Source organism: Pogoniulus pusillus, chromosome 16 (assembly GCF_015220805.1).
Source record: "Pogoniulus pusillus isolate bPogPus1 chromosome 16, bPogPus1.pri, whole genome shotgun sequence".
Lineage (NCBI taxonomy): Eukaryota > Metazoa > Chordata > Aves > Piciformes > Lybiidae > Pogoniulus > Pogoniulus pusillus.
Window position 1 is genome coordinate 14434197 of NC_087279.1, and position 24645 is coordinate 14458841.

Here is a 24645-nt window from a genome sequence, read left to right on the forward strand (position 1 = left end):
GTTTCGTTCTGCTGTGTAGACAGTAATAGATTAGCACTTAAATATGTTTTGACCTTTAGTCTTCATTTGTATCACCAGAGGAAGAGTGCTAGTCTTGTTTGTTTCCATAGTATTCTATCCATTAGGTTGGAGTTTGCAGTTACAGTTTCTCACTTTTTAAGTCCTTTCTTCTGTGTTTGACTATTTCAAATGCATTTAAAGCATTAACATTTACAACCTAGCAGTAGCCTTGGGAGTGAAAAGGTAATTTATTTGCCTAGAGAACAGTTAATTTCCTGACATGACACTCAAAAGAAACAAAATGCAGACTTTGTCTTAATCATTGAAAATTCAAAATAAATGAAGCTTATGTAAAATGGCTCTAGCAGACTAGAGCTACAGTGGACTGCTGAAATTGGATTTGGTTATAAACATCATTAGCTTAAAGCATTCTAGCTTACCATGCAGGGTGAGCTCTCATAGGCTGGGAAGTGATAATGCTTTTCTCTTTTACATTTTAACTCCTTGTGGAGATACTAAAGCCAGCTGAACATAGGCTTTGTAGAAGCTAAATTAACCATGCATTCCTTGGGGGGTTATGGCAAACTGTGAGGTTTATTTGGTGCTGAAGTCTGCTAAAGATAACATGAGAATAACCTAGAATACTGTTTTCACAGCATGATAATTCTAAGTGTATACGTGTGTGTGTGTGTGTGATTGTTTTTTAATTTTTAGAGATAATATTTATTTTCATGTAAATGTTTTTGAGTATATGTCAACATAGGCTTGCATATACTCTTAATATCCTCATGAACTGGAATATTAGTATTTGATTTGACCTGAACAGTATGAACAAAGAAGATGATAATATTACAAAGATGCATACAGAATACTGACACAGGTTAGATTTTTTTGCAGTATCTTTATTTCTCCAAGTCTGTGCCCATTGTGTGAAATTTTCAGTGAGTCTTTGTTGTATGTTGGTTAGAATCAGTGAATAACTGGACATCCCCATACCAATGAAACATTGAGATTTATACACAGGAGACCTTCATAAAATTTTAACAATACATGTATGTATGTTAAGTGTCAACAGAATAGGTCTAATGTGCAGTCTCTTGCTCTTTCTCAGATGCATGGGTCACTCGAAACAAGTAAGCCTGTGTTCTCAGCACACTACTTGATGAATCCTTCCATCAGGTTGTTTCCAAATAACAAATCCTGAGCTTTCAGATTTTGCCGTTCGTCTGATAATCTCAAAGTGCTTTCTGAAGCTCAGATGACTTTGGTCATCCCTCTGCTTGTCCTGTTCTCATTTTCTATAGGTGAAACATTCTATTTGCAGAGAACTAAGGGAAAAGATGCATGCAGTTGTTAAAGGCTGGAAGTTTTTTCAGTATGGAATATTATATTGTTTATTATGTGAGGTGGCTATATCCCTTTATTTTTCTATTGTTTTCCCCTCTCACTACCTATTTAAGGGATCACTTTTTAAAAGAAATATTTCAGGAAAGGGGAGAACAGGACACTTTAATCTCTTGAACAACAATAATAATGAAAATAATGCACTGTGGAGAAGACCTGAAGATTATAATCTCAGTATTTAGAACTGATGAGACATATACTGCAGAACAAGTATTAACACACATCATGTGGTGCAGTATGTGAATCTTCTAATATGTGGAATAGGGATAAACTGACGTACTTCCATGCCTCTTGTTTCTTTGTTCAAAAGTAATTTTCATTGATGTTGGCCTGCATATTCACCAAAGCATTTGGCACTTTTGCCTTCTGTGTTTATTCCTCTCTGTTTAAAACTTATTGTAGATAAGCATCTGAAAAAAGAAATATAATAAACATTTGTGTTAATTATATAATTTCCTCCTACTCTTCTCCCCTGCACCATATGTTCTGTTCTCTCTATGACTCTTGATTGATTTAATTTTATTTCTTTATTTGGGGTTTGATATGTGTCTAATCAGAAGACCTCAAAGCATTCTGTGATGATGCAAACATGACCCTGTTTCTGCACCCTTTTATAATAGTAAACATATCTGGAGATAGAGGAAAGAATAATGGGGTTAATTTGCCAGGTAAAGTTATTATATGTATTTACGTACAGGATTCCCCTTGGTGTCAAATCTCTTATTACCCTTTGCCCTTGACCTGGGCTTTTGTTTGAGGTTTTTGTCTGTTTTGGTCTGCTTTTTTTTTGCCAGTTGCTGTGTTATTTTCCTGAATATGGTGCACTGGAAAAGCTTTAGGGATTCATCAACTTTCTCTCACTGTACCAGTGACTTTCTATTACAACACTTGATGATTCACATGTCCAAATTTCATTTTTTTCTTTCATGGGGAAAACAACTTCTTTCATTTTCTGTGAGATACTAAAACGCACCATTGTACTTGATCATCAAAGACACAGCAGGAGATTAGATGCCATCTTTATCCCTTAAAAATGGAGGGCTGGAGGCAGGGCAATCCAACTTAATATACTCATATGAGGAGCTCTGCTTCTGAGACCACTGATATGTAAGTAGCTTACCTGCACTTACTGTGCTTTGCTTTTAGAATGTAAATTTGCTAAGGATGTAAACATTTTGCTTCTGTGGTCATCTACCTATACATACAGTTTTCTAGTGGGACCAGCAATTTAGAGATTCTTCCAGACTCAGCAGTTAACTATAACAGAATAAGGACATGATTAAAATGTCACATTGCTTCCAAAACATAAACTCAAGCTTCCTTAAAACTTAGCTCTCCTTTCACTTTGCTCCAGGACATCAGAAGGCTGTACCAAATAACAAAGCACACTGCTATATTTCAAACCTTGAACCTTTCAGCAGAAGTTACTGCTGCTTTTTTATATTCAATTTCTTTGGTCTTCATGCCAACCTGCTTAGGGAAGGTTTCTGCATTCTCCTCATAAGGACAATGTGGGAGAAATCCATATAGTTTTAAACTTGGAGTTTTGACTGCAGTGATGTGCATATCAGGAGTAATCAGTAGTGGTCAGGCCAGGATACAATAACTTGCCAGAAGAGGTTGTCACTACTAGTGGTTTTTGCATAGGGTTTGGATGTGTTAAACCACCATTAGAGGATGGGTTTGCTTTCCATTTATGAACTAGCAAGAGGAACCAAATAACTGCATGAACATAACCAGTGTGTATTAATGAAAAGATGCTGGTAGCACTCTATGATACAATAAACACAAAGGTTTAATATGCAAGGAGGTGGCCATGATTGTACTGTCAAGTATAAGTCTTTTCCAAGTGAATGTTTTTTTTCTGAGGCTATCAATAATAGAAATAGTATTTCCCTATCACATGCCAGTTACAAATATAAATGTATGTGTGTCCTATTAAGCCAAACACCTAAATTGTAGGTCTCATGTGGTACTGAGTGTATGATAGATGTAAATAAAGACAAGATTTGGCCAGTAACTTTATAATTTTTTTTTTTTGCCAAATATTGATGGTTTTAATAGATGTTAAATTCCTCAGGCCTATTGAACACAGGAGCATTGTATCTGCTTCTAAAAGTTCCTAGGGCTTCCTGTAACTGTTTGAAGAATGAATCTATCTGTTACTTGTCATGACTGAGCTGTGTTGTCTTGAAGCAGATAAAGATCCATGTTAATGTAAAAATGATGTCTGAGTCCCACAAAATCGGCTTTGTCAATTTCCTTCCTGATGTTGTTTAGCATGTAAAAGAGCGAACAGCACCAGGCAGTCCACTGTTCCTGTTTCCTTCCTAGTTTTAAAAAGACTCAATTGTTTATATTTTATATTCAAGGGGGCATATAATTGTCTGTGGTTAGTCAACCATGTGCATTTTTGCCTTTCTGCTTGTAGGTAAGCTGAACACCTGGTGACATGGTAGTGGGTTTAAAACGCTGCTTGAAAATCCACAGTCGCAGCACAAGTAATGGGACTTGCACAATGGTTGAGTAATACACAAAATAAATGCCCCTTTTAACACAACTTTCGCTATTGCCTTCATGGGAATGTGTTAGTACAGTCAAATGTGATCTGCTTGTTGTTGCTGGTGAAGATGGTCAGTGGGTGGTGAAAGTCGCAGTGTACCATGCTGCTCTGTGCAGTTTCCCTGAGGTAGGCTTTCCGTCTTTAAACTTCTAGTTTCTTCTGAGAAAGCAGGAGGCTTTATCGGCCAGGTGTTGAATAGAGGTTTTGATATTTAAAACAAGCTGCTCAGTGATCTTAGAATGTCAATGTGGAAAAAAAAAAAAAAAACCACCACAGGTACTACCTATCTAGCTTCAAGACAGAAGATGTTAAACACCACACTAACATAAAATGCAGAGGGAATGTTCTGAAGTGTTAATTCTAACTATGAAGGGAAAAAATTAGAATTCTTTAGCGGACACTGGAGCTGTATCGTATGATGCAAGGATGACTCAGCCCATGCTCAGATCATCTCCAGGTCTTGCCATACTTATTTACTTTAAAGTTCAATTGCTATTTTAAGTCTGCATTTAGTGGAGAAGAAGGTGGGAAGGAAAGCCGATGGAGAAGAATAAAAGCAAAGGGAGGGAGGATAGATTTTAAAATGCAACAACAAAAATACCTGGACCGATCTCTCTTCCTCCCCACGCTGCTCTCTCCGTGGAGGAGCTTGTAATCCTGTGTTTGCTATATTAAGAGGATTCTTCCATGAGCACAAATGAATAATTTATTCATCGTCTCGACTCGGTTAGCCCGCATTGATTTACTTGCGCTGCATTTCTTCTCATTCATGAGCCTTTGCCAGTCCCGATGTCTCGGATAGTGCCTCGCTGCAGCGCTCAGGCGTGGGAGGAAGCAGCAAACGTGCCGCTATGCACAAGGACGTGCTGTTTATGACTCACTGAAATGTGCGAGCCTGACCTAAAGCCGGGGCTGGCTACGGGAGTCCGCTCTTGCCGCTGGCAGCGATGCTCCCTCGGCGGAGACCGCTCCTCTGCTCCCGGCTGCCCGCGGTCGGGATGCTGGGCGTCTGCAGGCGCCGGGGCTGAGCTCCGGCTACCCTTCGCTTCTCCGGGCTGTATGACAGATGCTTGTCATGCAGCGGTGCCCTGCCTGAATTGGCCGGGTCTCTGGTGGGTGTGCACGGCCCCCCACCTATCCCCCGCCCCTGCCAACCCCGTCGAGCCCTCCCTAGCTCAGCCTCCGGCAATGTGCAGCGCTCTCTTCTCGCCTTCCTGGAAGGGCTCAACTACACTTTCAGCTCCTCCAGACTTGCTCTGCTTTTGCCATACAGAGGCACCCTCCCTCTGGTCCAGCTCCTCCTGTGCCTGCCTCTCTGTCTCCGCGCTATCCCGTTAAAAGGCTGCTGCTCCTGCTCCACTCAACCAATGCCTTGGCTGACTTAATCTGGGATGAAGGCTGGAGGTTACCGGCGAGGGAAAGGAGAACTCTAGGCAGCTTTCCATTTGCAAAGTGAGCAGTAATTGCAAGAAGACAGCTTCCCCAGTTGGAATCAATAGTCTGCTTTCTTGCTGCTAAGGGCACTTTGGAGCAGCAGTAGGTCACTGAAGTAACTCCAGCACACTGCTGACTGCGGAGTTGTAAAGAACTACATGCAAGTGGCTGCAGTAGTGCTGGAAAACGCTTTGCTGTTACCAGGGACACAATAGTTTTCAAGTCATTAGAGCTTCGTTTCTGGTCCTCTCCTTCCATTACACAGAGAGGGTCATTCTTTGGAGGGATGAGGATGGAGCTGTGATTTCTTCAAGTGTTGTACTAGTGGAGGGGTAAGGGTGGGGAAAGAGGCTTTAGAAGCAAAGCCCCACCACTGCTGAATTCAGTTTTACTTGAATTTCCCCAAATCTTTCCAGGCACAGAGAGTCACAATGCTAGAGAATCTGAATCCTCTTCGGGCTTTTGGGGTTTTTTTCTTTATCTTCTGGACAGCTTTTAACACAGCCTTAGTGGATGTGGTTGGATCGGAGCAGCAGATCCCATTGTCTGTGTAAGTGCTTTCATGCTATTGATCTCAGGACCATGTTCGAGGCCAAGACCTTGACTGCTCAAGTTGTTATCTTTTTGTATTGCAGATATTTGACTGTTCAAGGCACCTTTGCTCCTCTCTCAGTTGTGTTTAAAGTGGTAGTCTCTAATGCGCTCAGCACTACTTTAATTTTATTGTAGGAGCATGTGTTGGTGGAGTGTGTGGCCGCAGAGTCTTAAGTGCTTGTATTTACCAAAGCTGATGCTATTAACTCTCTTTCATATGAGATTTTATCATTTATAATCATTTTACCACTTTATCTCCCTGTCTCCTTTCAATGGCTATATGTTATATTGTGCCAAAGCACATTTCTGTACGAGTTGATTCTTTAAATTCAAAGAGTACAGGTTGGGTAGTTTCACATCAGAGGCCTTAGCACAGCATCTAGTTTATGTTTATACTTGCCTAGCTTCGCTAATCTCTTGCTGTGCTTAAGTTCCTTAGCGAGCTCTTCAATGCAAAATTGCTAGGATCCTTTTGAAAGCATCTGAAGCTGTTACAGTCTGTGTTGCTTGCTATGACATGTGTATTACATTTCTTCCTGTCTTTTTTTTTTTTTTTTTCTCCTTCCCTCACAGTGTAAAGCTCTGGGCCTCAGCATTTGGTGGAGAGATCAAATCTATTGCAGCCAAGTACTCAGGTTCCCAGCTCCTGCAAAAGGTAAGGATCTCTTTGGTTGCAATAATAAAGGTTTTAACATAGAAAATGGAGGCAGATTTAGTTTTTGAATTAATAGGAAAGCAGTACTGTACATGCTTTGGTCCAAGATCTATTTTTGTATTGCTTGCCAGTCCCTGATGACTCCTTGCATTGCACTGCACTATCTGGAGAGTCTTTGATTAAACTGATGTTTTTCTGTTTGGGTGATTTCTTTGTTAACATTAGAAAGTGAACTCTAACACTTTTATTTCTTCAAGTCTCAGCCTAGATTATGGATATTTCATTTGGTTGCTGCATTGTGATGCTGATGTTTATGTGTGTAGAAACAGCTGCCTCTTATGAAAAACATTAAACTTCATTCAAAGAGCAGAATTAGTGCTTATTGTATTATTTTCACCCTGTGCTGTGTGTACACAATTCACTGTATCAGGAGAAGACGGCTGCACTGTTGTTTGTCATCTCTGCAGTTTTTACAATCCCATTATTCCCCCAATCATCTCGACCCAGTGCTGGGATGTATTACATCATTACAGATAAGAGGAATGAATGTGGTTATCTTCTTGCTCAGCTGCACAGCTGGGTAATAAGCCAGTGAAGTACTGCAAAAACTTGAGAAATTGGTATAAATCTCCGTAATTGGGGCAGAGGGTAATGAGAGAGTGGATTTGAGTATTAGGTACACATCAGGAACTATGTCTACTATTATTTAAATATGTAACCCATAGCAAAGTTTTCTATTGTAGACTATTTTTACAGGGAGAGTTGAGAAAACGAGAGAAACATGTTAAAGACTTTAGGACTGCGGTTTTATGGCATTTAATATGTGTTCCTTAAAATGCAATATGCAAATGGAAAACACTGGGACATTCACTGGCTACAGAAACTCATTCAACCCATATGTTAAATTTCTGCTGGCTTTTCAGATGTGATTTTTTTCCTTCTGAGTAACACATTAATTTTTATCTGATTATGAAGGAAATTATTCCTTGAGCTTGTAGCACTTATTTCGAAGGGCTGGTGTATGTGTGAAATTATGTAATGGACAGTACATGTTGAAGTAAAAAGCTTATGCTATCCATATAAAATGAAAGCAACTGACTTAATGATTGGTATAGGCATGTGAGTTACTTAGTAGTGTCTGTCTTTGCAGTGTTGTATGCCCAGGACAGCAAGATATAAGCTTTACTAAGATAAAATACAGAGCTATTAAGAACAAAAATATCTGAGGTCTCTTAGTACCTTTCAAGGCCATTAAGTAGCTTCATTTGAGTATATTGGCCAAACTTCTAGTTTAATCTGAAGATCTGGTAATTCGTTATTGCTATACTTCTAGCTCATGTTCTTTGATCCCTGTGTAATCTTAGATTATCACATTTTTGTATGAACTCACATTTGTAAAGCAGATGGAACTTTCAGTTTTAATTAGCATTTAATGAAGTATTACTAAAAGAGTTGTTTGGTTTTTTTTTAATTGGGCCACAACAAGCAGGTACCTTTATTTATCTTTGGAACTGTTCCGTGTGCAGCCATTTTTGCTTTGAAAAGGCCTTAAAAATTAAAAATAACAAATGCAGAGAGTCCAAGATTTATTAGAAAAATGTGGAATATACTCTGCTTTGTAGTTGTGCTAAAATCCACAAAGAGTCAACGTGAGGTGCTGAATCATTCTTCTCTTCCTTATAGTAGATACTGCTGTCATCCCTTCTGTCATGTAATTTCTTCCCTTTGAAGTAGTAAGATTTCTTCCTATTGGTTGTTGTAATTGTAGGTAATTAGAAGCTATTCATTTTACCTTTTCATTAGCACCCTTTCTATTTCGTTAGGAAATCTGTGCTCCTGTTTCTGAAGGTGGACAGTATATATTCATTCCAAGCTATTTTCATTTCGTTTCTTGCTTTTGTTATGGTGTTTCGTTACTAATTGAGAGAGGAAAGACAAAACAGATTTAACAGGTATTTAGAGCATTTTTTTTCCTCTGTCATATCCTTTCCTTTCCCCCTTTTGGTTATGGTAGCTTTAGGAAACCTCTAGTTTGTTTTATTTTAATTTCGAATTCCGAGTATCTCTGTCCTTTTAGGCATAGAATTTCTTGCTGTTGATCATGGCACGTGAGCTTGGATGACAGATGACTTGGACATGTATCTTTCAATGTTGTTATAAAATATATTTTTCCTCCAAGCTTGTGTGAATAAAAACATACCAGTCTTCAAGATCTGCAAGCATTTTCAACATGCAAAGCCAGCGAGAGAAGTTGTCATGATAATTAAGAAGCAATAGCACAGGAAGGCTGTAAATGCAAGCACCTTTTTTTCTCCCCACTCCCTCCTTGCTAGACAGGCATCAAGAATCCATTTGGTATTTACTGTAAGCTCTGGGTGATAAGAGTCAATGTCTTTTTAAAGTCAAGATTCCACTTTTAGCACCGGCTTGGCTTCTAATATTACTGGAGGAATCCACATTTTCTGATTTTAAATTAAGCACTGTTAAATGTATGAAATGTGTGGATAATTATGGATCTGAGCAGTATAGAATTCTCAATTACCAAGTGCTTTGTAGTGCTATTTAGTTTAATAAGGGCTTGCTAAATGAAAAAATAATGTAAGGGTTACTTGATTCATTTTGTTAGCATATATAGTGAGTCCTACTTTCAAAGGAATCCATTTGAAACCAGGGCATGATTGGCAGTCTCTACTGCCCAAATGCTTTGCACATTTAGAGTCATTTGACCCGTACTAAAATTTCATTGAGCTAATGAAGTTATGTGAGATACCCACTAAAGCAGAATTTTGCCAGATTATAGCTATGAATATTGATTTAGTTATTAGAATTCTCAAATCTTGCTGTACTGTGAACATCATTGCTGTCCCCTTGAGTTCCAAAAAGATCAATAAGAGTATTTTTGTTTTCTTTGGAATATTTTTATTCTTTTCAAACCTGCTGCTTATTTTATGTTGATGGAATGTTTTATTATTCTTTTATTGCATCATGATAATCTTATCCTCCAAGTATGTTGTTATGCCTCCTAAGAGTATATGGCATATATGACTTTTCCTGAAATTGACTTTAAATGAAATAAGTAGCTCAGAAGATAATCATAGTTAAGTAAATCATTACAGAAATGATGATAAGCAAAATTAGCATTTAAAAATGTAGCATTTTGATGTTCTACTACTTGCTTTCAAAGTGAAGGAAGGCCATTCAGTGTTAAAAAAACCCTGATATACAGACAAAAATAGGACAATATTATGCCTAAGTTATCTGATTTATGGAAGTTTTACATTTGTCATGTAGATTTGGCAGCATACAAGGAGCTGCTTGGTGCCATAGAGCCATTCATACTCTTCACCTACTCAGTAACTACTGCTGGGGCCTAAGGATTGATTCAAATTCTTACTGTCTCTTAGGTGCTCTTTTCCTGTTTTTTATTAGTAGTATTTTCTTAGACTTTCAAAATGCATCTGTCTTGTTTGAATCTTGGTGCTTCTTTATACATTAAAAACATGGTATTAAACACTCTGATCATGTTTGGTGAGTACTGCAGTAAATGTGAGAGTGTAGCCCACTGGCAAAGCCAAGTTCTCAGTGTAGTATGTGAAGAAAGGGTGAGGTGCCAGGATGATATTCCCTTAAGATGTTACAAATAGACTCTTGATGAAATAGACTTTGGGGAAGGCTTCTCTTCACATTAGTGTCCATGATAATAATGGGTTTTCAGTTTCATGCTGTTGCAAAATAATAGTAGCAATAAAATGGAAGCAAAAAATGCAGGTGATGATTTATAACATCTGTTGATGTTAAAAATAATTGCTGTTACACAGTAACGCTCTTCTATTATCAAAGAAGTGCCTGATGCATGGTCTATGCTTTGTCAGATTTGCTTTGGGGAATGAATTTTAATATTCTGAGCTTTCATAATCCTTGATTTGGTCCTTAATAGTCAAAATTATTTCATTGCGAATGTATGAACAGTTTCTAACTGAAAATAAACTTTTATTTATCCATTCTGCCATAAAAGGTCTTACTGAAGACAAGCTTGTTTGAGACTAGCTCGTATTTTTCTTATGTAAGTCCTCTAACAGAGTCCTCACTGTTATGTAAGCACTGACTGCCTTGGTCTCAGGCAGTCTGCAGTCTGCGTCTGCCTACTCCTACTACTGCCAAACCCTTCATTGTTAGGAGTTCTCAAATCATTGTGTTTTTGTCAAGCAGGTTTTTCAATCAGTATAGCATCCCTATTTTTAAAGGTTCAGAACAGTATTTTTATCTTACTGAGTAGATTTTGTGCTCTATCTTGTTAGTTTTGCAGTGACATTTCCATAGTTGTAAGAAACTAATACAACAGGATTATTTAGACCAATTAGTATTCAGCTGGTGTATCTGATTCATGCAGTACATCTATCTTTAGTTTAAAATCATATAATAGTGACTTAATTGCGCTAAACTTCTGTAAGAATTTATCTTGACATTAATTGCTTATCTTCTATTCAGCCTTATGTTGGTTTTAGTCTTTGTAGGCTGTTTCGTCTTTGCTCAAGACGCTCCAATTGCTGCTTCGAAGGAAGGGTCAGTAGGACTGAGTTGTGCAGTCTGTAGGACAAATATGGATTGCTTTCTTGGGTATCAATTTAAACTTTTGCCAGCTGAGCAGTTTCAAAACAGAGAAAATAGTACTACTGGTTTTTTTCCTATCAAAAATAGGAGAAAGATTATAACAACATGAAAAAATGACTTGGATGAAAAAAAACAACAAAAAACAAGTGTCCATCCCACCACCAGCAACAACAAAGAACCCCAAAACAACACAAATAGATAGCAACAACCCACTTCCCCTTGCCCCTCCCCGCCCTGAAAAGACCCCAAAATCACGTGAAACCCCTCACCAAATACCTTAACATTCAAACAAACCACCAGCTAGGTAAATGGTGTGGAGTTAATTCATTATAATTGAAACTCCTTAAGTCTGGATTATGTAAAATATGTCTCTTAGCACTGAATTAAAACCAAATATTAGAAAATAAAGGAAACACGCATGTCAGAATCTTAAATCACTTTAATTCTGGTGATTAATGCAAATGATGTTTTGAAACCTGCGGAGCTTGAACTTCCATCCCCTTCAATTCTTGCCAAACTAGTTATGGAGCATTTCAATGTGTTTAGTGAAATGCTTTGTGTTGTTATCTGCAGACATAAAGCTGTACATTCTATTGGACAGATATTTTAATTTTTCTTTGTTCAAGGAAGAAATAATCAGACACATTCACACATTACTGCTGCATCCAATACTAATGTTCATCTAGCATACTCATATATAGAGAAAAATATCACAGTGCTGTGAAACTTTCATTAATGTGATGTCTCTCGATAAGAGAGAAATTTTTTTCTTTCTTTTTAAAATGAAGTTTTGCATTCTCCAGAAATATGGAAAATGTTTTGGCTTTTTTTTTTGGCCTTCAGTGACATTAGAGCTGTGTCTTGAATGGTCTGTGGTTGTACTCTCATCTTCTGTTCGAATACCATGGCAGAAGTAGTAGTTTCTTGGTGTTGGTAGTGTTTTTAAAATTTAGTTTAAATCATCCTGAAGATCATAGCTTTGTATTTCTTCTTAAGTAAAAGGAAACCCCTGCTTTAAACCACAGTGAATCGATGCTCTTCAGCCATCAGCACTCAGTATTTTCCTGTATTTTCTGTGTCTTTTCTGGCTTTTACAAGCACAGCATGATCCCCTTGCTTGTATTTTGGGAAGTAAATATGTTCTAGTGTTAGTACATAATAGAAATATGAGATGACTTCAGTAAGTTTATGATATGTGCATTACACATTCAATAATGTCTTTCAATATGGAAATTGAATGGACAATCCAACTGGAATACAGCTGATCTTGAAAGGAAATGAGTGCTAATTCCCTCACTAAATGCATTTATCATTGTTTATTTTCTCATCCTGTATTGGAAAATGCTTACATTTCAAGGTTAAAAGAGACAGTCTCCATGCAAATTGTCTTGACAGTGAAGGTATGTAGAGCCATGAGCAGATGCTGCATTGTAGTGAGGATTCACTTCTAAGCAGCTACTGATCAATACTCTACACTTTCAAATGTTGTTGCTGCTCTGTACTGTACAGTTTTGTGTCACTAATCGTAAGTGGTTACACATTGTACAACTCAAGTTATATATTGATAGGACAGTCTATCTTTTAGACTGCTGAGGGAGCTTCACTGAAAGGTCTTCATGAAATGCTCTGATTAATATGTTGTCCTTGGGAAGTTCCATTTTATTTTTCTATGTATAATAATTTTGCCAAATGGCACAGATTGTTTTGAGCGGCTCATTTGTAAAGCTTGAGCATTCTTTTAGTGAGTGACAAAATAATTACAAGATTTATTTGTAAGGGAAGTCTGTGCATTAAATATATATATATATTATTGTTATAATTATTATTATTGTCTTTATTGAATCATAGTTGGAGGAAGTTGGGATGGGTCTTGAATTCTAGGGACATGTACTTCTTGAAGATTTCTTGCCTTCAGTTCTCCTTGGACTTTACAGATGGAGTTATCCATCTTACAGCTCATAACTAGTTCACTCTCTCATGAGGAGATTGTGATTAGTCAAGAGACACAGACTTGCTCACATAGGAGTGTACAGCCAAGGCATTGAGTTTAATCTGGGAATAAAAGAGTAGACAGTAGAATAAGAGCACAGAAATTAAGCTGTCATGAATTACTCCTGCCTAAGAGTCAGCTTCGCACAGTTTTTAGCAGGGTGTTAGCAGTAGCTACAGCATCTTGAATTGTTTCAATGAGGACTGGAGTTGGCAGTAGGTAGAAAGCAAGTTTAAAAGAAAATCATTTAACTAGACAAAGGTAAAATAAGGCCATGTCACCAATGGTCCTTTTTGAGAATGGAGGAAGATTTGAATTTCTAGTGAAGTTAGTACTAGATGTGTAACTCTATTTGAAATGATCTGGATTCAGATCTTGGACAATACTATTGCTGGAGGCTGAGGTGAGGGGTCAGGGAGGACAGTGTTTTTAAAAGTGTCTTCAAAATAAGAATGCCTGAGCAGCAGCCAGTGCCAGGCAAATTTCAGGAAGATGATGTCAGTTGAGGAGGTGAACATGATTGCTGCAGGAAGAGACAGAAATATGTAATGTGCTATGCTCAAGTTTGCTTCCTGGAATACCAGAAAAAAAAGCATTTTCTTTTTTTTTGTCCAAAAGACTTTCAAAACCCTGTAAGAAAGCAGATTGCTTTAGCAAGAATTGTGGAAGCAGAGATGGGCAGAACTGTTACATCTATTTCTAGACTAATTTGTGCAGGTAGACATTTGTAGTCTTGAATAGATATCCTCAGACTCAACTCTTGCATTACATTCCTGTTATATTCAAGGTCTGCTGCTTTCTAAGAGCACAAATTAGTTATCTCTTGTGTTTCTTTTCACTCTGATTCCTTTTGCAGTCACTGCAGGCAAGAGTTATTCTCTCTCATCTTTCTCTTCACTCTGTATTCTCTGTCAACTCTACCCATCATAACCTGTTATGAATGTGTCAAGACACTGAATTCCAGAACTAATCAGCAGAGGAAGTCACAGGCTCCAAGTGTTCTTGCTGCTTCTGGCATCTGTGGCTATAGTGAAAAGAGTGAAGGGATGAGAAATGGTTTACCCTCAGTTCTTCTGCTCTGATAGGCTTTACCTGCTCCTTATTTCTGCCATTTTTTTTTTTTTTTTTGTAAAATGGCTGATGTGTCTATCTTTAATCTCTGTAGAGAACTGAGAATTGGCTGGGAACATCATGCATATGTCAAATCCATATTTATGAGACTAGAAATGGTCTAAACTGTAGAAACTCTTGAAGGTGAGATACTTAGGTTGCATAGATGGAGCAGCAAAACCAGTCTTGAATTCCAAAACACCTTTCAGTGTCTGATCCAGGCAGGTATGCTGTGTGAAAGAGCAGCCTTCAAATAACCTAGAAAACAGAAGAGGGGAAAAAACCTAACTGGAGGGGAAAAAGTAAAACATCAGTTTATTTCTTCTGTGCTGGGGAAGGAAGTGTGGAGAAAAGTGAGATGGGAGAGGGAAGAAAGAAAGAAGAACTAGGTCTGTTTCACTAGACAGTATTTTAAAGGGCCATGGGCCAAGCTCTGCCTGAGCAAAACTGGTAAAAAAATTTGAAAGGAAATATGGCAGTATTTTTTACATGCAAAAATGCAGGCAGAAGAGTAAGTATGTTCTCTATATTTGTGATAGATGGAAAAAAATGGTCTTTAGGCACAATAATTAGTTTTCCTACTAAAAAGAACTTTTATTTTTAAAGAGAAAACCCTGGAATAGTCTGGAATTTTTACAGTGTGACTTTTCAGTACAGGTTACTTGCCATTATGTAGATCTCATTGAACTGCCTTATATTTGGATGATGAGCTACATAATCTTTTATTTAGGACTATAACCAATTAAAGTGATTGTATTTCTTCTTTGATGTCTGTATGCACTGTTAAGCTTTGTGTCGTTATCTCTTTAAGACACAGCTGGAGAGTCCTTCAGCTTTCAGAGCAGAAACAGGTTGTAAAACACTGTCATTAGTGCTGTACAGGTTGGCTGAACAATGCTTCTTTATTGCTGCCCTTCATAAGCATACAATTGAATGATCTTATTAAAATATGTCTTTTTAGTATAGGAAGACACATATATTAACCATACCTGATTCAACTTGTGAGTAGTATTTAGCTATTTTACCTGAAATCCATCAACCACATAGTAAGACTTTCTTCATCACAGTTAACTCCTCAAGATGCCCCAACAGGTTCTTACATTGTGTAACTACAAAGCATGCAGGTAATAGAGCTTCACCAGGACTTATAAGACAGACATGTTGGTTGATCAGATATAAAGTCCTGGTGTATTCCTTATATATCTGCTACATATTCTACTTCTTTATTCTAACTTCCTAAGCACTACTTCTGCTGAATTTTTGGCTTGTTTTTTTTTTTTTTGGTAGTGTCTGTTTGGATAGTTGGATAGAGTCAGCAAGGCATTAAATGAGTCTTAATCAGAAAATTATTTGACAAGTTGTTTCTAGCCATTTTTTCTGTCTTTCAGGCTTGCTGAAAGAACTGTAAAGAGTTAAACCAATACATTTCATTAAGGCTACCAAACCAATTTCTAAAATAAAAGAAAATATTCTCTTTATCAGAGCACTTGCTGCTACTCTTGTTTTGCTTTTGCCTTCCTTAATATGACCTGTTGTTTTGTTGTTGTATTTGTCTCTTCCTGTCCTTTCCTTTCTGAAACACCTTGTATTTGGATCTTTCTGTTTTAAAACGGGCAGATGTTCCAGAGAGAAATGTTTTCTTCTGAGACTGATGCCAAATGTTTTGCATAAATCAATTTGCAGTACAGGAAGCATTTTAAAAGATAGCTATTACTGTTTATCCTTCAAATGAGGTTCCAAGACTTTATAATATTCAAGTCAGGGAAGCAAAAGTTGTTCTCAGATCCATTAACAAAACAGATCACATAGTGACCTAATCTAGTTCATAAGATACAAAGTAGATCACTTTGTGTGTGTAGTTCATTCAGTATATCAGGGCTTAATATGTGGATCCTCGTTAGTTGTTCATTAGGTATCTTGCTTATATGTATGACTTACAGTAGTTTGCTTACTATGACTTACAGTAGTTTGCTTACTAAAGCTTTGCTCTGAGCTTTTAGGAAAGGGTGGAAGTTATTTCTGAGCTTCTAGTAGCCTTGTGAAACATTTTCCTGTGGTGTACTCAAAATATGAAGTTGGCAAGCTTTTCTGAACTGTGTGCAGGTAAGAGGTATATTCTGACACAGTTCCTCTATAACATGCAGGTCGAGTAGAACCGGTCTGATTAATGTTCTGAATACAGTGATACTGAATTTAATTGTACTCCTATCTGAGACTTGTCTCGCATTACTGACTCAACAAAACTGGACAAAACCTCTGATCTGCCTCTTATTTACAATTGTCTTACTCTCTTCTGCTATGGAACTCTGTTTTTAATAGCTTCTGGAATCACAGAGTCATTTATTCTGGAAGAAGATATAGAAGGCCTTTTAAGTCTAATTCCTGCTCAAAGCAAGGTCAACACTACCAATCTCTTGGGGCTTTGAGGCTCAGGCCCTTCAAGGACAGATACATGACAACCTCATTTGTTCTGATGCTTGACTGTATTCTGAAAGAAAAGTTATTTAAGCTGGAACTTCCCATTTCAATTTCAACTGCTGCCTGTCACTTCTCCTACTCGGCACTTCCATAAATAGCCTTGGTTCATCTTCTCCATAACCTCGGTGTAGGTATTGAAAGGCATGACTGTCACTACAGGCTTCTGTTAGACCTCAGTGATAGATAGTATTACACCATCTTTTAGTTGCTTTGTCAGTTCTCAACACTTTCTGTTCTGGCTCATTCCTTTAAAACAGTTTTCACTAACATGTCACGCTCTTAAAATTGAACTCTGCTTTTTAATAGTCAGGTGGGCTTTTTTCCATAGGCACTCTTGCTCTCACAATAGGGGTATGTAACTGTTCTCATAATTGCAAAGTCTCAAGAGTAATTTCCACTAAGTTGATTGCATGAGTGGGAGAAGTATGTTGTTTTTTTTTTTTTAATTTGTCATGGTAACACAGGAATTTCCTTTCTGGTCCAGGGCAAACTCCAACCGTTTAGCTCCCAGTTGCATACTAGTCTTGAGTGACCCTGACTCTAGTGTTGTATAGAAATAATTTGGCAGCTGGCAGAAGAGTTTGTTTCATTGTCTGTTTTTACTTCAAATAATTCTACAGTAGCTAGCAAGGAGCTTCTTCATGTTTTCCTACACAAACAAGCATTTGACATGCTTCCCTAAAAATCAGGAATCAAAATTATGCAGCCATAGTATCTCTAGCCTGTTAGATAAAAACACTCTGAAAATGCTCTTTGGTGTTAGAGCCACAGCATAGAGTGTGTCTTTTGTTCCTCTAGGTCATGTTCTTATGTTTGGCTATTCAATATACTTCCAAGATTTAGTGCCAAGCTAAGTCTCTAGTTTTTCAAGACACACACACAAAAGATCTACATACTATGGGTATTAAAATTTGATATATTTGGAACACATAATTGGTTACAAAATTAGATAATTATCTTCTAAAGTGACAAAGCTTCAAAGATGAAAAGCAGAAATATTCAAACTTCTTCTTTACCTTGAAGCTAAATGACTATCATTTTATGACAGCTGTGCAAAATATATGACTGCCAGGCTGTTTGCACATGATGCTATCATATTACATTAATAGAAACTTTCACTGATAATGAAAACTGGTAGGAGGCTAAGAGTAAAGCTTTGTATTATGACTTGCAGCCATTGACTATCTGCATCCAGCAGATTTATCATTCCCTACACACATTGTGCCTTTTACAATATCTTCTGCCACTTTTTCACCAAAGTGCATCAAGAAAGATGATATTATAGATGGTCTGATATAAAAAAAATTGAGTACTCACTTCACACTTCCACCAGTCATTACAAACTGCAATGAAGCTTTATAGTAAAAGTAGAGATGAGTTCTGACATCCACCTAGAACTTTCAGTGAAAAACACTGAGGGGTGGTGGAGAAGGATATGAAAAAGAATTGGAAGATTTCTGTTGGACAGTTGAGATTTAATTTTCCTGTTAAAATCTAAGCAGGACACTGAGATTCAGATGTATCTGGCCTCTCTTATCCTAGGTCTGTAATAACTTTCTTGATGGTCTCCTTAGACCACATAATTTTGATGATCAAAATTCATGACATTAACCTGTTATGTCACACATGAATCTGGTGTGTAGTGGTGGTGATAGTTTTTCATCCAACTCCAGAGGCCTTGAACTGAGAGTTAAAACTGCAAACAGGCTCCCCCACCATGTCCCCCCAGCAAAAGCATTTTTGTCTGCCTTTAACATGTAAAATCTTAAAGCTAGCAATACTGCCTTTTCCTTTAAATTTCTAAACTTTGAAACTGTATGGATCAAGAGCAATACTTTTTGTAGAGTGTTTAGCAGATGGAGAGGATCAGGTGGTAAAGAAAGCATTAGCATATGGATATGGAAGCAGAGCAAAGTACGTGGAATAGATCAGCTCCAAGAGCTACAAAGCATTAATTTTAACACTCTACTTAAATAACTTGCTTCACTTCTGGATAGATAAATGCCTTCCTATAGCAGTCTTGAATAATTACACAATTGATAGGAACTCTCTTATTTCTACTGTTGGTATTTGGTGTCTGTAGCTGGCAATAAATCTCCACGTAGGATTGTGCTAGTGACTGAAATGGAACCCTTTGTTGTGAGAGAATTAGTTCTTCCTATGCTTTGAATACAAAGCTATGTGCCATATTGATGTTAGAAAGTCATTTTCAATTTTGAAAACGTTTTCTTTTTTTTCCATTTATAAATGTTTCCTCTGCTACTTATTGAATATTATCCTTTTCCCCACATGACTACAGTTCTGCACTACTTTTATTATTTTATTTATTTTGCCTAGATCCTTCAGACTTTTTCCCAACCTTTCCTGACTCTCTTCAAAGTGAAATTCAACCAATAACATGTGTTATGCAATCAAATTCACAAATGTCAAATGCAGTTAAATTGGGAATCAAACAATTTTCTTTATCCTTTTATGGGTAACGGATTATTTCTGTCTACTTTACAATTACCATAGCAATTTATTTTTTCTGTGTACTTTCTTACTCTGTCTTTCTCTGTGCTCCCACTTGTTTATAGCATTTCTTTTTTCCTTTAAATTTTTTTTTTTAGCATTTAATGCATCTTTTTTTGTGCCTTGAGCAGAAGAAATAATGAGGATCTGGTCAGCTGGAGAAAAATATGCAGACATGAGTAATGGCTTTGTAACACTTTAATACATAAGAATGAGGGAAGGTTATGCAAATAAGAGTGCTCTTAAAATTATCTTGTCATTCAGTTATCATGTTTGAACCTTTAAAAGGAGGAATAAATGCATTAAGATCTACTGGTGCTCCTTACATGTCGAGAGCATTATTGGAAAGAGCAGGTTATTATTTCCCCAATATATTTAGTTGTATCTTGGATGTATGCTAAGGCTGGGGGAGCAGGGGTGGGGAATGGAGAGGAAGGGAAGAAGGGATATAGGATTGCCTCCAAAATGAAATGGCAATCTTCCATCATGGTGGGGGAGGCAAGTTGACAGCATTTTTTGAACAGTACAAATTCTGGGGAGGAGTCAGTATCAGGGAGTTGTTCAAAACCAGCTACAGGTGAGAAAAGGCACAGGTGAAGGTAGCAAAATGAAGAGGAATGGGATGTGTTAGGAGCAGTTTTACAACTGGAGAGTAAATTTGTATAAAATTCAGTCAATACCTGCATTCTGGTCATTATTTTTTACAAATCTATTACATTATTTTCATACTAAAAACATATAAGCCTCAGTTAGAAAGTCATGTTAGCTATTTCTGAAATGCACAAGACTCCAAAACTAAACAAAGAACTAAAACTAAGAGGAAATTATATGCTAAGAATTGTAAATTTCAATTGAGGGAAGGCATCTGAGGTTAAATAGAGTATTAGTAATGACATAATTCTGACTTCTGTCTTTGGCTCCCCAGGTGCTTAAAATTTAAATGCTTTAACATTTTAAAAAAACTAATGTTTTCTCTGTTGAAGTAATTTATTCTGTGCAGCCCCAGTGAAACAGGATTATTTCTGAGTCCAGCTACACTCACAACTTAGCACTAATCCTGTCCAGTCCACCTTAAGCATGTTATTAATGTAAATATATGTTTGTTCTGCATATTTGCCTCAGCATTAGAAGATGTCTGGGGAATTTTGTCTGAAAAATTATGGGAGAAAGTGGCCATATATACAGGATTGGAACCTATACTTATGTGCTGGCATAATTCAGATAGTATATAGAGTTTTTCACATGTGGCCATATTTGTCTGACTGCATGCTGTTTGTTTATCTTGGTTTATAAATATACAGGAGTTGTATAACTGTAAACTCAATTATATTCAGAATAGGATTTGTCAGATAAAACCAGCTGCTAACTCAGCTCTTCTCAGGAGTCTTTACTAAAATGCACAACTTAAAAAATAGTGTCTTGGAAAGTACAAAGTTCCCCTTCTTCACACAAATTCTCTGTCCTTATCAGATAGCTTCCTCTCCAGAGTCTAGTAAAAACCTGTGCCTGGCTGGTGTGCCTAGGACGACAAAATCCAGGCAAACTGTACTGTGGCTTGCATTGCTTGAGCTCCACTCAAAGTAGAACTTTGACTATTACAGGATAGCTTTGTAATGCAGCAGAGAAGATCCTTTCACATCTTAACTACCACTTGAAATATTGACATGTTTGTTGAGTCGTTGGTGCAATTATTACTTTGATTTAAATAATACTTCTTGTGCTTCAGAAGCCTTCAAAAAACCCATAGTCTAGGTTTTGCCCCTGACTCATTGATTAGCCTTATGCATTTCAGTTCCAGTATGTCTGGCTCTTTGTAAAAATGAGGAAAATCCTGCTTACTGTCTGCAGTTTAAACAAAGCAAGGTTCTATGGTAACCTGTGAGGAAAAAAATTGCTTTTTGAGGGGTGGTTGTTTCTTTCTATGATACCATGTTCTTAATTTTATTGGTTATTTTGGTTGGTTGGTTTGGTTCTAAATAAATGACACCAAATGTCACTTACTAGTATGTACTGCTGAATGATTGAGCTAATTGACTGAACAGGTCCATTTTCTGAGGTATCCCATATAGAAGCAGTACTGCCAAAAAAAAAAATTGGTCCTGGAGTCTGAGTGATTGTTATGAAGGAGAAATTAATGTGAGATGGTATTTTTTCCCCAAATTAGTATTGTTTATTAATTTTTGTATTCAGAACTCTCGCCACCCCCGACCACTAATTTTAATAATAATCAGTTCTTTGCATGGTCATGGAAACATTTTTACAATTAATAACTAGATCTAGTAATAAGCAGAAAAATACATAAACATTAATTGAACTGGAAGAGAAGATTCCTGTGGCCAAATGCCACTTGGGGGTCAATATACTGCTTGCCCACTAGATGGACTCAAGGAGTTCTTTTCTGCTTACGGCAGAAGGCAATGGAGAATTGCAAAGAGGCTTTTATGTATTTGCTCCCAAAATTATTGTTAGCCGACTTGCAGGGCTAGCCACAGTCCCAAACAGTACCCAGAAGCTTTCAGGGAACTCTGTCTTGTCAGCTGCTGAGACTTGATTCTCCCCAGGCTTCTGGGGAAAGGAGGCAGACAATCTCTGACCTTGTCTCCTGGCTCCTCTGGATGATCTCTGTATCTCCAGGACTTCTCATCTTGGCAGGAGACTTTCAGGTGTGGGCAGGATGTCCTGAAATGTGCAGTCTCAGCATGATGTCACACTGGCTATGCAGGCTGTGTGGAGGCATTTAGAGTCTGTTCCTGGTAACAGTGACAGTGGAGTTTCTAGCAGCAGGCAACAGCAGGCACAAATACAGTGGCAGAGCACGGCAGAGCATGTTGTTTACCTGCATATCTCTATTTATCAATGTGGGCTGAGATCAATTTCCCACAGAATAGCCAATCAGAATGGCAGTTAGCCAAGCCTGACCATATTAGGCAAAGCCATAGGTTTGCTTTATCCAAATCTGGGAAGGCATAGGCCTTGCACAAGGCAGATACAAGCTAAGTGTGTGTACCTTGTTTACCACAGGAGAAAAACATGCCTGGGCAAGCCAGTACATGTACAAGCCTATTTCTGGCTTATCAGGCCTACCATGACAGTGATATAGCCTGGATAATTCCCAAAGGTTTAGGAACTGGAATGAATGAATCCTGTGTGCAGGATTAACATTATTATTTCAATCCTGTTTAAAAGTAAACTAATACCACTACATTTGTATTCACATCAGTTCAGAAGCAATTCAGGCAAATAGGAGTTACTTCTCAGTGTGATTGATGTTGCTGTAGTAGTCTTGTGCCTGAAATAAGGTGAGCTTTAGTAGCACCATGCATGCTTTTAATAGCAAAGTACTTGCTTAAAGTGTTGAGTAGCTCAAATATTGTAAAAGATTAACTGAGTCTAGTGCTAAAGTCATGTCTGCTGAGGAGAAATGATGTAAAGAAGAAAGCTGAGGAAAAGAATTACTGCTGAAATGGCAGCTAGTTAAGGTACCTGTAAGTAAAAATTAAGAATAAATGTGAAATCCACATTTACCTAGGATACATAAGTAGGTCTGTACCTACTATGATTGTGTGCTCTCTTGCCAGCCCTTAAACCAGTGCTGAGAATGCTGACTATTGTCTGAATTGCAAAAGGATTGGATCTGCAATCTGGAAGGTCTTTTTTATATTCACAGTAGTCATAGACAGTAATGAGACTGTTATCTGTAATGAGACTCTGTTCTGTTAGAAAAGAGGTGTAGAATGTTTGAGGGTGCAATGTTCTTTAGACTGAGAAAACATTACGGTTTAAATACAAAGGCGTAATTATAAATCTCCTTGATGGCTTCACATTAAGTCAAGCTGTAATTTATTTGAACTGCAAGAGTGTATGGACTTTGCCAATATTTACTTTTTCTCCTTGGTGGGTAGAAGGAGGTTAGAGTTGGAAGATGGCTTTTGTTCCTTGTTTAATTGCTGAAAAAGAAAAGAAACAGGAATAGAATCCCTTTTATTTTTTGTAGGTGAACAATAAAATAAAATTCTCTCACCAAGTAATTTCAACATATGTACTCTCCAATTCTTGTGCTCGTTCCCTCCCAGAGGAGCTGGCAATCCTTCTGTGACAACTAGCTCTGTTATCTATGAGGGACTGATCTTGTACTTTTTAATATGAGTGGCTTTATAGACAAGGTATTTTCTGTCTTAAGCATTTGTATTTCTTCTCCATTCTGGTATGTTTTCACTTCCTGTCCTTGCCCTCTTCCACTCTCCAAAGCTCTGTCCTCACTTTGTATTTCCAGTATTTTTTGATAATTGGCCTTTTCATCTTTTCTTCTGTTTTCAATTTTATTCCTCTGTGTTAACTTAATTTTTTATATACATACATACAGGCATTAAGTAATTAATAGCTTCTCAGCCCTTTGAACTGCCCCGACATCTATGTCTTTAGAAATATACCATTTTGATGTATATAAAATTATACAGTCATTTAGGTTGAAAAAGGCCTTTAAGATTATGGAGTGCAACCATTAATCCAACACTACCAGGTGTAGCAGTTATCACTACTACCACCACAACCACCCCCTTGCCACTCCTCACCAGCTACAAACCTTGGGGTATGTTTTGCAAGGAGCTGGTCTTTATCACCTTTTTGTCCCTGGTGCTCCTTAGTCCACAGTTGGTTTGTTTGCTTGGAGGAACCTCCCCCCCAGCTAATTGAGCAATTGACTGCAGCCAAACCAACAGGGGTATAAATGAAGTTCTGCTATGGAGAGGAGGTCTTTGCAGCTTCGAGCTTGTCCCCACTGGAATGGCACCTGAGGTACCTCGTCTGCCCCCTTGGTGAGTATGGATATATATGTAAATCTATTTTCAGAGTAGCTCTTTTCCAAGTGAGTCACATGCATGTTTTGGTTCATCTCTACTAATACTTTAATTAGTTGGGCAACAGTATTTACCCAGCTGACATCTGAACCTGTAATTACATTGTGTTGGGAAGAGAGCAGATTTAATTGTAATATATCAGTGGTTGTTAGCTGCCTGTGTGTTTCCTTCATGATACCACATTCACCAATAAACAGCATCCCAGTGTGCCACATCTACATGTCTTTTAAATACCCCCAGGGATGGTGACTTAACCACTTCTGTGAAGAGTTTATTCCAGTGCTTGATAAACCTTTCTTAATAGCCAACCTAAACCTCCTCTGGTGCAGCTTAGAGCTGTTCCATCTTATACCATTGCTTCTCAACATGGACCTCTGTATCTATTATCAGTGTTGTTCTACCTTTTAAATGCTTCTTCCTTTAGACTGCATTTACTCTA

The 24645-nt window shown here is 37.6% G+C and overlaps 1 protein-coding gene across 5 annotated transcripts in view; it reads left to right on the plus strand.

The window, feature by feature from the left end:
• Nucleotides 1-5163: 5163 nt before the first annotated feature.
• CACNA2D3 (calcium voltage-gated channel auxiliary subunit alpha2delta 3) overlaps nt 5164-24645 on the plus strand; it is a 415635-nt gene continuing 396153 nt past the window's right edge. For 2 of the 5 annotated variants that reach the window (XM_064156683.1, XM_064156684.1), the window contains exons 1-2: nt 5167-5951; nt 6569-6650. In XM_064156683.1, coding sequence (XP_064012753.1) covers nt 5833-5951; nt 6569-6650 — 201 coding nt within the window. In that variant the 5' untranslated portion in view covers nt 5167-5832. Of the gene's footprint in view, nt 5952-6568; nt 6651-24645 lie in introns of all 5 variants that reach the window. The other 3 variants (XM_064156686.1, XR_010305229.1, XM_064156685.1) reach the window with 3 other exon arrangements.